This window comes from Cyanistes caeruleus, chromosome 6 (assembly GCF_971803275.1).
Source record: "Cyanistes caeruleus chromosome 6, bCyaCae1.hap1.1, whole genome shotgun sequence".
NCBI classification, from domain to species: domain Eukaryota; kingdom Metazoa; phylum Chordata; class Aves; order Passeriformes; family Paridae; genus Cyanistes; species Cyanistes caeruleus.
Genome location: NC_141706.1, coordinates 42,487,372 through 42,503,045, shown reverse-complemented (window position 1 = coordinate 42,503,045; position 15,674 = coordinate 42,487,372). Strand labels below are relative to the sequence as shown.

At 34.1% G+C, this 15,674-nt stretch overlaps 1 protein-coding gene across 6 annotated transcripts in view; it reads right to left on the bottom strand.

Annotated features, from left to right (window-relative positions):
- AKAP6 (A-kinase anchoring protein 6) overlaps positions 1-15,674 on the bottom strand; it is a 258,048-nt gene that overhangs the window by 127,101 nt on the left and 115,273 nt on the right. For 4 of the 6 annotated variants that reach the window (XM_086894836.1, XM_086894837.1, XM_023929183.2 and 1 more), the window contains 2 exons: positions 9,626-9,722; positions 8,198-8,364 (listed from right to left, as the gene is read on the bottom strand). In XM_086894836.1, the coding sequence (XP_086750962.1) occupies positions 8,198-8,364; positions 9,626-9,722 (264 nt within the window). The remainder of the gene's footprint in view (positions 1-8,197; positions 8,365-9,625; positions 9,723-15,674) is intronic. The other 2 variants (XM_023929184.2, XM_086894838.1) reach the window with 1 other exon arrangement.

Genomic DNA, 15,674 nt, shown 5'->3' with positions numbered 1-15,674 from the left:
CAGTCTGCACTTGTTCTCAGAGGAGACATTTTGATTTAAAATATCTTTCAAACTGAACTTGATCTATGTTTTAATAGAAAGTAGCCCTTCTCATTCCTGAAGTAAAAAGTCATAATTTCTTTGCTAACTATGTAAGCATTACTGCTTCTACTAACAGAGATGGATGTTAAAAAGGCAATAGTTGCCAAAAGTAATCAATATAAAATATTTAGAATCACCAGGGTGTAAAAATTGTAGAAGTATATGATAAGTAACACAGAGACCTCAGAGTCCTTGTTCACATCTTCAATTCAAATATGATTTTTGATATTTTTGCAGTAAATTTAATAATGTTCTGGTTAAAAAAGCATCTATGTTTCGTAACAGGATTGAATATTGTGCTTAATAGTAGATACAATTTAGCTGCAAAAATATATGATTTTTAAAATGTGGCTCTCTCAATTTTAAACTTGGTAGTGAGCTAAATAAAGCGCAGATAAGGTTACTGTCAGATTCAATGAAAAAAAAGTGAGGATCTTCACTACTTTTTAGAAATCTGGGTTGTTAAAAATTATTAAAATTATTTTAGATGCTATGAAAACAATACTGTCATATAGAATTTGCAGAAGATTGATGGATATATGAGAAAACAATCTCTCTGAGCTAAAATGGGACCCAGATTTGCTTGACCAAGACTTTAGGGACATCATTACTTGAAAAACTAGAAAAATATTTAGTTAACTTGTGATATAGAGAAGTTTTACCAGAGCTCATGTAATCTGAAAGATGAGGTTTAGGATGGAGCTATTATTCATTTGTCTGGTCTTATTTCAGTCCAAAGCATGACTGCTTAGATTTATTCCTTTTTCTGTGGAGGGAGGTTCTGAATTAAACACAAAATCATTCCTCATGCCCACCAAAAAGCATACAATTAGGAACTCAAGAGAAAGAGCCTCCAATAAACAACAGTGAATTTACCATGTGGAACCTGACAACACATCTAACAGCCCTTTTTTTTTTTTTTTTTGGGCACCCTTGATGTTTTTGTTTAAATCATTCTGGAAAAAAACTAGGACTATTTGAAAAAAAGAAACATTTCCAAAATAGAGCTCTCATAGATATGTAATAACTAAAATCTTCTATTAACTGAAAATTACTTCCAAAAGCAGTGCTCTAGTGTTACATTTACAAGCCCACCTGCATAATCCTGCACTTAGCCAGGCATTATCACGCAACAAAAATTTAGTTATTTTTGCAATATTTTACCCTCAAAACATTGGGTTAGATTCCTCCCAGATGGCCTCAGTAATGCAGACTGAATTTCCAGCCAGCTGGGAGGAAGGCATTTGGAGAGAACCCTCATCCTCTTACCCTATGAAGCAGCCAACCTCCACCACAATCCACACACAATAGGTTCACAGAAACAAAAGAGGAGACTACCTATGACATAAATCAATTTACAGCCTTTCCTGGAAGATCTCAGCTGTGTAAACCCTTATGAAGAGCCATATGAAATGCAACATTCTCCCTCTGGAAAAGGAACAATTGCTCTGACCCCTGCTTCTCTCAGGGTGTACTGAGGAGCAAGCCTTTGTAAAAGAGCTGACCAAGGTTCTGTTTGCTTATGCCTGTGTTTGATAAAAAAGGCTGTGGTCTAATGACACAAAAAATCATATTTTATCAGCTTGGAAACATAAAATCACCCAAAAAATTACTAGCTCAGTTAAAGAGCTAAAATATTTTAACATAGCAAGAACCTGTTTAGCTACATAATTCCTTTACTCAAGGATAGATTATAAAATACAAGACAGAAGAATCCTGGCATTTTTATGAATATTATTCTGTATGAAACATCAACTAAAGATTATATACATTTTGAAGCTTAAAGGAAACATTCACTGCATGATTACTTTGGCTTTGCCTGGGTTTTTTAAAGCTTCTGCTTAGCTGAAGAAAATTTTGCTTCAAAATATGATGAGTCACACATTCTTGTCAAGGAACTGGTTTTGCCAATAAAAACCCCTGTAAAAGAAGTGTACTAAACAGTACTAAAACTGTTCTCAGGCTATCTATACTCAAATTGTCATTCAAAATATTTAAGGTAATTCTCAGAGTCTGATACTATACTACAGTCAACAGCTTTTCAGCTCAGTTGCCACAGTCACATCTTTTATATCCTTCAGTTTCTTTCTTCTTGTTTCTTCAACAAACTCACTATAAGTCAGTCCCATTAAATAATCCATATTCAGACTCTCCTTTTAGAAATTCTAGTTTGTGCTTCTAAACTCATTTTAAACCATCTTCGTCTTTCCTTTTATTCCTCCACTCTAAAATGGTGTGGAGAATTATGATGTCATCTCTCAAATCCTTCCTGAAGGTACCTTTGTTTACAATGATAGCTAGGTCTGCACACAGTCTAGATGACGTCTGTAACATTAAAATTACATAGCTTATAAAGCAAGGTATTAAAAACAAGAAAACAGAGGAACTTGAAATGTCTAACTGTGCTAAAAGAGAAACTTTCCATCTTCTTGCTTCCTCTTTATGTTCTTTTCATTGTTACATCAACACTGTTTTGATTAGCTTGGAAATTCTTAATGAATGTTTTCAATCCTATATTTGGATAACAATATCAAAAGAACTCAGTCATGTTTCACATGCTCCAGTAAAAGCACTGAAAGACAGGCTCATTCCTTGCAAAACCAAAATGATGTTTATTGATTTATGGAAGGATTCTGTAAATACCACTACCCTTTTTATCTCATTGGTCAGCTCATACATGGTTCAAATCCCCACCATAGAAGCTGACAGATCAAGACTACTGTAATGTCATATACTGAAATACCTAAAGCCAAGCAAAATAATAACTGCAATTAATTTTTTCAAGTACAGCAGAATCGACAGCATCATTTGTACTTAAGACTGAGATGACAGTATCTTTAGTTCAGACTTCCAAAGTTTCCAAAGATTCAGAATTGAAATGTCACATGAATTCTTTTAAACTGTTCAGCTGTTAGACACAATAATAGTACTTATGTACAGATAGCATTTAAAATATTTAACAATATAAGACTATGCCTCAATGGCAACATATCAGAGCATTCTGTTCCAATTACAGGAAAACACTTCTCTATTACCATCTTTGAAGTAGTGAATGGTGAACTGTGGATTTGCTTTAATACTTTTGAGCACAGAAATACATTGCAAGATACTATAAAGTATTGTTTTCACCAGTGAAAGATAACAACTATTTAACTGTGCCCAAGACTATCCAGTTGTTCTGAACAGAAGAGACTAACACATGCAACTGAAACTGCAAAGAATTAAGGTGGCAGATGGTAATTACTGATACTGGAAGTAAGCCTGGGTAAAGGTGGTTAGAACTTCAGTTTACTGTCTCATCTATGAGGTGTTGTACTCATGAGATAAAACTCTCTCATATTTAGATGGGAATGTGGCTCATTATGGACACATTAGAGGAAAAAATTACTTCTTCTAAAGCACAAATACCAACTTTTCTTGTACATTTCTTTTCCAAAAAAAAAACAAACTTGATTAAACCATGAGATAACGATAGACTAGAATGGCATGTGTATCACCAGAAGAAAAGCCCTTTCCATATGTCTGTACATCAGAGATGAAAGTCTTACTTCCATTTCATTATTTTTTTTTAATTTTTACTGAATAAGTAGTGGCTATTTATTTGACATTTTATTCCACAGTATTATGAACATGAGACACAGGATTTATTAATTTATTTATTAAATTTATATATTTAAAGTCTGATCCTGAGTTTTTGCATGTGGGAAAATAGAGAGAGAGAGACTGTAAGTTAAATTTAAAAAATCAGTTTGAGATGTAAAGTTTCAAAATTCTGTTGCAATTAAAGTAACTCCAGCAAGCTAAGTAAAATCATCCTTCTAGCATATGTTATTCCTGCCCTTTCACTAGAAGAAAGTGAAGGAGAAGAGAATGAAGGCCAGTTACATATGCCATTTGACAACTTCAAAGTACTACCCACTACAATAATACATGCATACAATCCAATTGCATATATCGGATACCAGAAATACAGTATTCAAAATGGTTATGTAAGTAAAATTACTAGATTCTGAAATCAAGGTCTCTGTTATCTGTTGATAATATTTAAATCTGTCTCAGTAAAAAAATGTTTTAAGACGTTTTCAAACATCACGATGAAAGACATCAGAAAAAAAATAGTGCTGTGTTTCTTTTACTATTACAGGCCATGCAACACACTCATGAAATACAGTTGAAAAAAAGACACTGAGGAGAAGAAAATAATCTACTCACAAGTATGATATTTTTCTGCACTAATCACAAAGATGCCAAAACACTTCATTTATATATTCCTTTTACATCAAAGTAATAATCTAAATGCACTAGTCATAGCAGCCTGATTGGATGGCCAGGACAAGTTACTAGTCTGAAGCAAAAAACAAAAGACTGTTACCATTCTCTAAACTTTGCTTTGTCTTGTTGCCCATTCCACAAATTCATCTTTGTATGAAAAGACTGAGCAGGATATAATTGTTCTGAGCTGTGGTGTTTAGTCCACCCACTAGGTTTGAGACCAGTGTCACTATAAAAAACTGTATATATAAAATTACTGTCTGTAAAGCAGCATTCCCAGAATCCCAAATAGTGATTGATATCAAACAGTTTTACCAAGTTTTCAATTTTTAAATGAAAATCTCTTTTCTGTGTACTGAAGAATGTTTGTTTAGAATGATCATAAAAGCTGTAAAATTATAAGCAACTGAGTGGGAAATGACCCTGGAAGTGTGTGATGTTTAATTACATATCAAGAGGAAATTACACTGGTTTTCTTTTTCCCTTTATACAAAGGTTTGTTTAACCACTTCAAATTCTGTTCCTATTTCCTACTATTTCTGTGACTTTCAGTTTACCTTGTTAAATGTGGTTTTTTACCTTTTCCTCCAATACTCTTCAAATCCTGACTGTTTCTATCATTAACCCACTGACAAGTCCATTTTACAGTTAACACATTCTTCCCAAGACTGTTTTTCACCTAGAACAATTAAGTCAGATTTCAGTGTTCTATGCATTAAGTCCATTATCTTACATGCTTAGTTTTCTGAAGCTGGAATGGGAAATAAGAAATGTTTTCTAGTAATAATGCAATTATTCTGGAAATAAATAACCAGAAGAACAAACTGTATATATATATATATACATACATTTGCAGAATATACCATTATTCTTTTGACTACCAGCCTTTAAGTTCTGATGTTATATTCTGAACTGTTACCAAAACAACCCACAAAACTTAATTCAAACATGTACTTGCAAACAAAAATATCCAGATCTGAAAAATCATAGTAATGAACTAACTGTACAAATGCATGCTGGGAACAGAACTTGCAACTGACACTAAGAATATTATTCCATACAGTGTTGAGTGAAGGAAAATGTGCACAATAGGAAAATGCTATTAAGACTTGCATGCTTTTAAAGGACATCAGTTACAAGACAATTTGCAGGTTCTTCAGAAAGCAATGAACTTTCCCACTAAACTATGAGTTAAATAGGTCAGGGTAATATTCGGGTATTTACACTCACAGCTACTAGATAAGAAAGAAAATCATGTTGTTTCTGAATACCAGTCTTTACTGTTTATTTAAAGCAATACTGATCCAGTAGTCCTTTATTGATGAAGAAGTGACCTGATTTAAGAGATCATTTTAAAAATAAGTGGCCTCAGACACCTTCAGAAGTAGAAAAAATGAAAAATACACATATATATGAAACCATTCCTCCTATTTTCCAGGTAGCTAAGTGTCTCAGATTCAGAATGACATTCAGGTGAATTGTATGTCTCATGTACTACTCATACTGTTAGGTCAGTACTTGTTGGAATGTGTCATTTTTAAAGGCATGTCTCAATGGAGTAGGAAGGCAAAACTTTACATCCTTCAACTTAAACTGAATACAGTCAATAATTCTTAATTTATAAAAAATGATAGAATAATAGTTTTAGCAAGTACTTAGAGAACTTACTGTTTTCCTAAGATTTTACAGCAATGTATTAGAAAACCTTAGGTATCAGAAATGTTTTAAATCAGTTCTAAATTTTCTATGGCAATCACTACAAGCCACTATGAAACTTACATACAATAAAATCAAAAATTTCCTAAGCAAATCTGAAATCTTGACTACAAATGTTGACAATATATTTCTAGAGTTCAGAACATCCCTTTCCCCCTCCACCACTCTTCACTGTTCTCATTAAAGATGCCACAGTGCTATGAAAACATGTTTTAAAAAGTCCTAAGGGAAAAGTTTCCTAGGGTCTTTGAAATTCCTCCTTTTCCTATTTCTTTACAGATTTCTAAGACCAACGCTGTTCCTATAGTTTCTCAAAAAAGTCAAAAATAAAAATACCCTCTAGGTATAATCTTTCAGTTTCTATTGCACTTCTCAGGTTCTTTTTTGGTTTTTGAAACAAATACAAACTGAAATGTACAGCTATATTATTAGATGTTGTTTTTTTTTAGTTAATCTTTTATTGTGAAGAAGTAGATGGAATTTGACTGCTCTACTGCATGTACTTACAAGAATCACTGAAATAACCTGCAAATATTTTTAGTTTGATCTTTTTTCTGGCCTATGTTTTTAAAATTTACCTGTAGACACAAAAAATCACAATCAAACCAACAAAAAAAAAAAGCCCCAAACAAACAAACAAGAAAAGCATTGCTTCAGTTTCTTTTATCTATGATAAAAAGCACAGGGCAAGGAGCTATCACTTATCTATATGAGAAATTTACTGCAATATAAACCCTGCATCCATTTCTCCCTTTTCAAGCAGATATTTGGATATAATCATTCCAAGTCAGGGATTCCACAATTTTCATCACAAATTCCATCTGGATTTTAGAATACTTGTTACATTATAATTTTGATTAAGCAGTTAGACATTTGGCCACAGATGAGTCAAAATATTCAGATATATGGGATCATATTACAGGCAGGCTAAGAACTTAGCTTTGAGCTAGTCTGTTTAGTTTAACAAATCCCATTATGAAATCAAGTGATACTGCACCACCTACTCCCTATAGGAGGAGCTGTATGGCCCAGGAGCACTTTTATCAGGTAAGTGATGAGGAATATCAGTTCAAATTCTGTCTCCTGCATATACATGTGTTCCTGTATGTTTGTTTCATTTTCTCCTTGACTCTTGCTCCATCCCTAAGACCATTCTTGCTATGCAGGATTATAGTAAGAAACTACCAGAATTTTTCATGTAATCATACCCAAGAGTCACTCTACAAAGTACTCTCTTGGAAGCACTGAATACCAATGCTGAGAATTGTCTAGCATCAGAACCAGAAAATCCGCTCAGCAGAGCCATCTCTGCTGTTTCCAGAAACAGAAACCATGAATTTTTCCATACACTGCAGCCAGATGTGTGCAAAGATATTGAGCTATTAAAAATTCTCCTGCATATTCTTCACTTAAGAAACAACTCTGGTTATGGTTGATGTTGATGAAAGGTCATGGACCCTAAGCCAGAAGTTTCCATTGTGTGTGGTATCCCTACACTGCTTGCACCAATTTGAATACGCATGGTCTGTATTTAAAATGCTGTTACAAATACAAAATTATGACAGGTATCAATAACTTACTCTTAAAGTACTTGCTGTATTCTACACCGTTATGGACAACTTAAACTTGGAGCAAAAAGATTTGTGGAAAGGCATATGACCTTCTTCCTACTACAATGGCCATCCCCTAATTAAGCAATGCATCTGATAGTCATTAACAGGAATGAGATAATGAATCACTTTCTCTCTTCTTTGTTAATTTGCTGTAACCAAGCGGCTAATGGATGTCAGAGCTGAGTGATTGCACTGATTATAGTGATTTATAGTTGCAACAAAACAATTTAAAAGCATTCTGATTATTCATGTTAAAGATGCTTTATGTTTTGTTTACTAAATGTTTTATGTTCCCCCTCATGCCCCTCTACGTACAATAAGACAGGTCTTGCTGGAAAACTTGAAAGTTCTAAGATTTTTTTATTGTTTCAGAGCAAGGCATTTCATTTTGTTTATAAAAAAAAAGTTTACCCAGTAGAAATGAAAAGCCTTAGGGTGGAAAGAAAACTTCAGTGGTGCCTAGTTCAAAAGAAGACGGAAATAAGAGGAAATAAGGCAAACTTCAAGCCACTTACCTTAGGGCTCCCAGTCCCTTCCTCATTCTCTGCAGACACATCAGTAGCCAGTATCTCTGCTTTGATGATATCCAGAGCCCTAAGAATCCAGCTGTGTTGCCGTTTGATTTGCCTCTGTAGTTCCTTCCATTGACTTGCAATCATCTGCAGCATGTCCTTCAGTCCTTCTCCAAAATGAAGGGGGAAAAATAAAAGCTGTAAACTCAACAGCATCTTTAAATATTATCTTTTATTCAAATAATTAGCAGGATATTTAAAATAATAAATGCAATAAGAGTTTTAATGTGTTTTCTCATCAATAAATCCAAGCTTTATTATTGTTCATCCTGCGAAACAATGCTATAGAAACAAGCACTTCTTTCAGCCATCGTGTTACATTTTGATTGAGTTTCAGCTGACAATTTCAAGAGAAAAATTCCACATAAAATATCATTTCTCTGCAGTAGGGAACACTGGTAATCTCTCCCTCTAATATCCAGTCTTTGTCTTAAAACATTTCAAAATCTTCCAAAGACATTCTCCTTACCTCCAACTCCTTTAAATATTTCCTGTAATTTACACGTTACTGTTTTCTACATCTATGATTGCATGCGCTACCCTCCTTAGCTATGGCTTCTCTATCTTTTTGGAACTATACATACAAGCCAGTGATTTCCTACAGCTTTCACGTTACACTGATATGTCTGATGCTGTGAAACAATAGAGGCACGAATATAACATGATGAGAAAACAGTATAGCAAAGAATAACTTCAACCTGGATGAAAAGCATGTTAAGTAGGCCAAAATTAAGATGGCATTCCATAGCAGTATATGCTGATTAAAACCCTATTAGCAGACAAGTCACGCAAACATCTAAAAATATAGGAGGTGGTAGGGATAAAGGGAAATCAGTATACCTCTCTCCCTTCTCTCAATTTAAGGCCTCTGAAGAAAAAGACAAGCCTAACCAAAGGAAAAAGGTATTTTTAATTTTAATCTAGTTCTCATAAATATATTTAAATCAAGGCAAGAATTAGTTTAAGTGGTAAAATAAAGCTTTAGCAATGCAATTACTCATGCAGAGTATGTAAATACATACATATATATTTTTGAAATCCTAGTTCATTATCTTAATGTTATTTCCATAGCACCTACATCAAAGAATATGTCAGTGTGAAGTTTTCAGTGATGTGATTTCAATTGAAACTCAGTCGAACAGCAAGACCAAAATAAAATGAACAGACTATTTGCAGGCAGTATTTCATTTTATAAGTATCACTGCATTGTATGCAGTATATGAAACATTTATAAATCTTGAAGGTCAATCTGATAATGTAAATATTAATAATACATAAGGAAGTGAATATATGCAGTAATTTACAGCAATGCTTCTTCATTCTTTAATAGTCTGGAGACATAAAGACTTGCAATATTTCAGAAGGATTTACCTGATTTGTGAGATACAATAAGCTCAAGAAGTTGACGTCCTTCCTCTACCACTGCTTCTTTTAAAGCACAGTGGCTATCTACATTCAACTTAAAACTCTGCAAAAAGAAAAGAAAAGAAAAGAAAAAAGAGAGAGGGAAAAGAATCTCAGCATCAGACACTGGAGAGGCAGTTATCATAAAACACACATGCAAAATTACTTGCTGGTTTTTATCAAGAACCACATCCCAATTCACCCAATAGTCAAACTAATTTGTGATACTAAAAGCTATTGATATTTTGGATCTGGGCTCAGAATGTTTCCATTAGATCAGCAAAGTGCATCTGTGTTGAAACAGCTGACAAATCTAGACATTCATTAGGTTTTATGAAAAGTCACAACCCGTAGGCTATATCTGGAGTAACAGTGTTCTATAAAATACACTAAATTTATGCCACCACATATGAGCTCTGTTTTTTTCAGAGTTCTTTGAAATGTTGGTGATAGCACTATTTATGAAACCATAAAAAAAATTACAGCATTGAATATATTGGCCTTATGTGCACTTATACAAATCTATTAATATTGTGTTCCTGAGTTAACTCTCATATCCATTTTCAAAGAAAAAATCAGTCTGCTTTAGATCTCTGCATTCTTAATTTGTAAAGCAACTGTTTTTCAACATTTTTTTTCCTGATATTTTTAGTAGTCTGCAAAGGATCTCTGTTTTAACAGTCAATAAAAAATTTTATTTCTTTTTATATTATTATTTTATTTTTAGAAATTGCATTATGATCTAGTAATAAAGGAACTGGAAACATGATCTACTTTTTGTTATGCCATTTAATACACCAATGATAACTTGGATAAATTTTTTAATCATTTTCCAGACCTTCTTACTATACTTGCGTGTAAGAAAAAGAAACAAATTACAATAGAGAAAAGGATACTTGCTGTATTTAATTATAAATTGTGTGCAGACCTAAATGTATACAGGCAACACATTTTCTCTTTGAAATATCTATGAGAATAAATGGAAAAAATATTTGACCACTTGGAAAAAAGAGCTTTTCCTTCTCTTGGGAATAAGTTAACTGGCAGAGATGAAAGGAGACTGCAAGTGCACATTCATAGCTTCTAGTTTTTATAAAACGATACTTCTTCAAATGGTAGTGACCATGCTGGAAATGGAGTAATAGGTACCACAGAATACTCAAAAGCCCTCAATTCTTAAGGAAGCAACAATTTTCTTTCTTTCCTAACCCTTGCAGTCAGGTTGATTGGCATAGCAAAAAAATAATATTGCCAGAAGAGTTATAAAAAAGGTACTTCTACTGTAGTTTTTCATGGCTGAAAAAGGCACTTTGCTCAGACAGAGTCCTAACAGTCTTTCAGGTAGCATTGTACCTGACAGTGACAGAATGTTTTTGAGAATTTTCCATTCAAATAAAGAACAATAAACAGAAATTTTGCTACCTTTAGCATTTTGACTATTCTCCTTGTAGGGACATCTGAATACACTGTTTTGTACCAGCTCTTGAACAACTGGGCCAGTCAAAAGAAGTTAAAAAGGAAAAAAAATCCCTAGTTTATCTCTGTCATTTTCTTAAATCTAGAGTTTTATGAACCCAAATCTAGAAGATATTTTTCTTTCATAAGAGCGTGTCTGAACAAGCACTGACAATATTTAATTTACTGTTTACTTAAAACAGGCTTGTACTGAATAGTTTGTAATCATGCACTTCACAGGAAATGCACTATGCGTGTGCCTCACACAGCAAAAGAGAACCTAAAGGACCTGAGAGTAGGTTGTGTAATTTCATATAATTGAAGTTGAGTATAGATGCAGCTGGATGTGGCAGTGTCTCAAGATGATGTGGATGTGTTTGATAGGAAAATTGGAAAAGATGAGGTATTCTCTTTCATTAGGAAAAAAAAGAGACTTGCTGTCCTAGAAAAGATTCATTTAACATAACGCACCAGATACTACAATACAGCTTGATTTTCAGGTGCACCTATTAACCAGTAATAATGTTAAACTGAAGAAGCAAAATAAGATGAATAAAGATGGGGACAAACTTTTGGTTTCTGACTGGCAATATTCTCCTTGTGCAAAATTCTTATTTTATGGATAAATTATGAGTGGCACAAACACCATGAACATACATGAAATTTAGCAGAAATAAACTTTTCCCAGCAGAGAGGCAACATGTCATGGTTTAGCCCTAGCCAGAAACTAAGCACCACATACAGCCTCTCACTTACTCCCCACTCAGTGGGATGGGGAAAAGAATCAGAAGGGTAAAAGCAAGAAAATTTGTGGGTTAAGATAAGCAAAATCTGTGCACACACGGAAAGCAAAATGAAGCACCACATGGGAAGCACCACTTCCCATGGGCAGGCAGGTGTTCAGCCATCCTCAGGAAACAGGCTTTCATCACACATAATGGTGACTTGGGAATACAAATGATGTCACTCCAAACATTCCCCCTTTCCTCCTTCTTCCCCCAAATTTAGGTACTGGGTATGATGTAATATGGTATGGAACACCCCTTTGGTCACTCAGGGTCAGGTGTCAGCTGCGTCTGTATCCAGATCTTTGTGCACTCCCAGCCTGCTTGCCGGTGGCACGGCACAAGGAGCAGAAAAACCTTGGCTTTGTGAAAGCACTGCTCAGCAGTGACTGAATCATCCCTGTTTTATCAACACAAATCTGTAATAGGGCCCCATGCTACCTACTATGAAGAAAATTAACTCTATCCCAGCCAAAATCAGCACACATTAAAAGGAGAGAACCATTCATATAAGTATAAATAAACAGAAATGAATGTCATTGATGTAGTGTAGTATGAGTTTTGAATTTAGTATTATATAAGCATATATAATTTCTAGTAATGTCCTAAGGAAGAAGAACTGGACAAGGAACGGTGGAAGGAATATCCCTCAATCAATCCTCAAGGTTTCTCATACCTGAGGGGCTGAAAATGTGACACATGAAAAAGACAAGGGTTGAAGATGTAACAAGTATTACATGTATATACAATGGAGAAATGCAAATTTGCTCAGCTGAAGATAAAACCAGACCAAATATTTGGAATGAAGGAAGACCTTCAAACACAGAGGTCCTCTCCCATCCTGGATATTTCCTGTTCCCTACCGTTTACTTATGGCGTTTGGAAAATTGTAACTCTAACAGCGTGTGACCTAGGTACTCTGCTCCCCTCCTCCTCTGATCTTTCCTGATAATGAATGGAGCCTTTGCATGTGAAGAGAGGAAAGAAGAGGAGGGAAGTCAATTAATCAAAGCCATTTTTCCAGGCACATTTGCAGCTATAGAGCAGTCTAAATATCACACATGAGCACGTATACATTATGGAAAATGCATGTGCATTGGCCTGACAGCAGCTTTTTAAACAACACATTAATGTCATCCCTAGAACTACAGTGTATAAAATCTAGTTTACTAGCTGCAACAAGCAAAATTTCCTTACAAAGTTCTCTTCACTTTTTGTGATCACCATGTACCTATATATAACTATCAACTGCTCCTTTTAACAAGAGAGGAAAAGTGAGGCAGGAATCATTCAGTTTTGGAAAAGCTACAGCACTATAATAAACAGAATTAGAACTCCAACAGTGTAAATGCAATGCGCCAAGAGTGCTATCTTCTGATGATTGCATGGGGCAAAGGAAACCAGCCTTCACAAAATGAAGGTGTCTCCTGACTTTCAGAAAACTTACTGATCCAGAAGATTACAATAGTGCAGAACATCATGGGTTAAAAAAGCAGCACCTCCTGATATATGCTGGACTCTGAACATACTAAAAATAAAAGAGCACTTTCCCAGAACATAATAATCTCTCCCTCATATCTTACTTTTCTGTACAAGTGGGGATATGAAAAATTGTGTGAAAAAAGATATTTTAAGTTCCCCATAGGATTTATTTTATGGTTGTAGCTACTTAAATTTAGGAAGCTTCTATTGTGTAGGTATCCTACACTGTGCACACACACTGAGCTCTGATATGCAACATTTCACCCTCTGTTCTTATAAAATCATTATAATTTGGTGAAACATCTGCTTCTTCACCTATTCATATCTACACTAGGGACAGACAACCAGAATTTTTCTGTTGTTGTTTGCAGAAGCAGATTTACTAAAAGCATGATTTTTTTTCCAAGTCATAATGTATCAGTTGATTGTTTCTAATGTACTGCCTCTGAAACACAAATCATCAACTAGGTATCATGAACCTACAAAGTACACATAAATATAGATTAGTTTGGATGACACAACAGTTTACACCTATTGCCAGATTAAGACAATGTATTATAAGAAATATCTTAATTTTCTCAGTTCAGCATATTATCAGAATGTGTGGTGAGCTCCCTGAAAGAGAATTTTCTTGAGGTTTATTTTCTATATATTTGAATACATTTAAGAATAATATTACTGTTTCAAGAATGCATATTTTTTAGAGCAATTGTACAGACAATTAAAAATTATCTAACTGTCTTGGATTCTATGGTTCCAGAATTTGAAAAAGAAAGACTACTTTAAAATTTCCTAATTATTTTTTTGAAAAATCTACATTACTGAAATATGGACTTCTATATTTAGGTATAGTTGCACCTATATTTTGGCTAAGAATGTAGTACTTTTAATTATAACACCCATTGTGACAGATATAATTCAATTGTGAAATTTAGAGTGATAGGAACAGTTGCAGGTAGAAAAGATATGGGATATCCACTTCATTTGTCTTAAAGGGAATATGACTTGAAACAATTCCTGAAAAATTATTTTTGTATGCTTAATATACAGCTACTTTTGCAAGTTTATTGGTCCTGGCACAGTTACCTTCCAACAATTTACTATGAGAAAATACCAAGATACCAAGTTCTGAACGCAGTTTTTGGTCATGGAATGGCAGCTGTCTAATTTCTTCTTCTTCTTTTTCTTTTTTTCCTTGAGCATTTTTGATGACACTGAAAGTCTCTGTTTGGACAGTGCCTATTATTTAAGTTAAGAATTTGAGTTAATAATTTAAGTTAATAATTTGAGTTAATAACCTAATAAGCTATGTAATAACCTAGTGGTATTTTCAGGCTCCTGAATACTACCTACCACTGACATACAGTAAATCAAAAAAAGAACTACTATGTAAGTTGTCCTTATATTAACATGGAAATGGTTATACATTTAGCTTCTAGTAAAGCCTCACTTTTTTAAATTAAGCTATCTTAGTATTAAATAAGCACCACAAGGATATGTTTTCCTTGGAACTAAATATTACATGGGAAATGGTTTCCATCAACGTCTCCTTTGTTCATGTTTTCCATAAAATCAAGGTTTCTAAAAAGAATTTTTTATTCTCTTCTCTTAATCTGTATTTTCAGCTGACACTCCACCTGCTAAACAGGACACAAGCACTATGGAAATGCTTTATGCAGCATTATAGCCAAGGCTGAGTCTTACAATAGCAGAGATTCTACCTTTGCTTTTTAAGAAGAGCATGAAGAATCCTCCTCTAAAGCAGCAGTACCCACTACGTGTTTTCTTCTCTTTCTGAAACTAAGAACTTGCCCTCCCTATAGCAATGATGACCAAGGAGACAATTATCACCAAATGCTAAGCAAACCTTTAAGTACTAATGCAACATGACCATCATTTGCTTTAGATGAACCACACATTTTCTTCTGTAACTAGTGGAAACTTAGTTATTTTTTAAGAGTGAATAGTTAGTGGAAAGCAGATTTGGTCTTCTATCGTCTGCAACAATGAGAAGACTTTAAAAGACAAAAATATTTTTAGTTTCTCTGGGAGAAATTCTTTCCACTGGCTTCTGTAGGCAGATAAAAATGGGCAAAATAACTATATCACTTTTTATGTTGGTTCACAATACCAGATTACAATCTAAAATGCCTTTAAAATTGACATAAAATTGGGAGCCTCACTACTGAAATCCCATAATTGTCATGACATATGGGCATTGTGCTACTGAAGATGTAGATCAGATGTAAGATGGTTTGACTGCTCAGATAATTTCTCTCTGTAATTTTTTCATT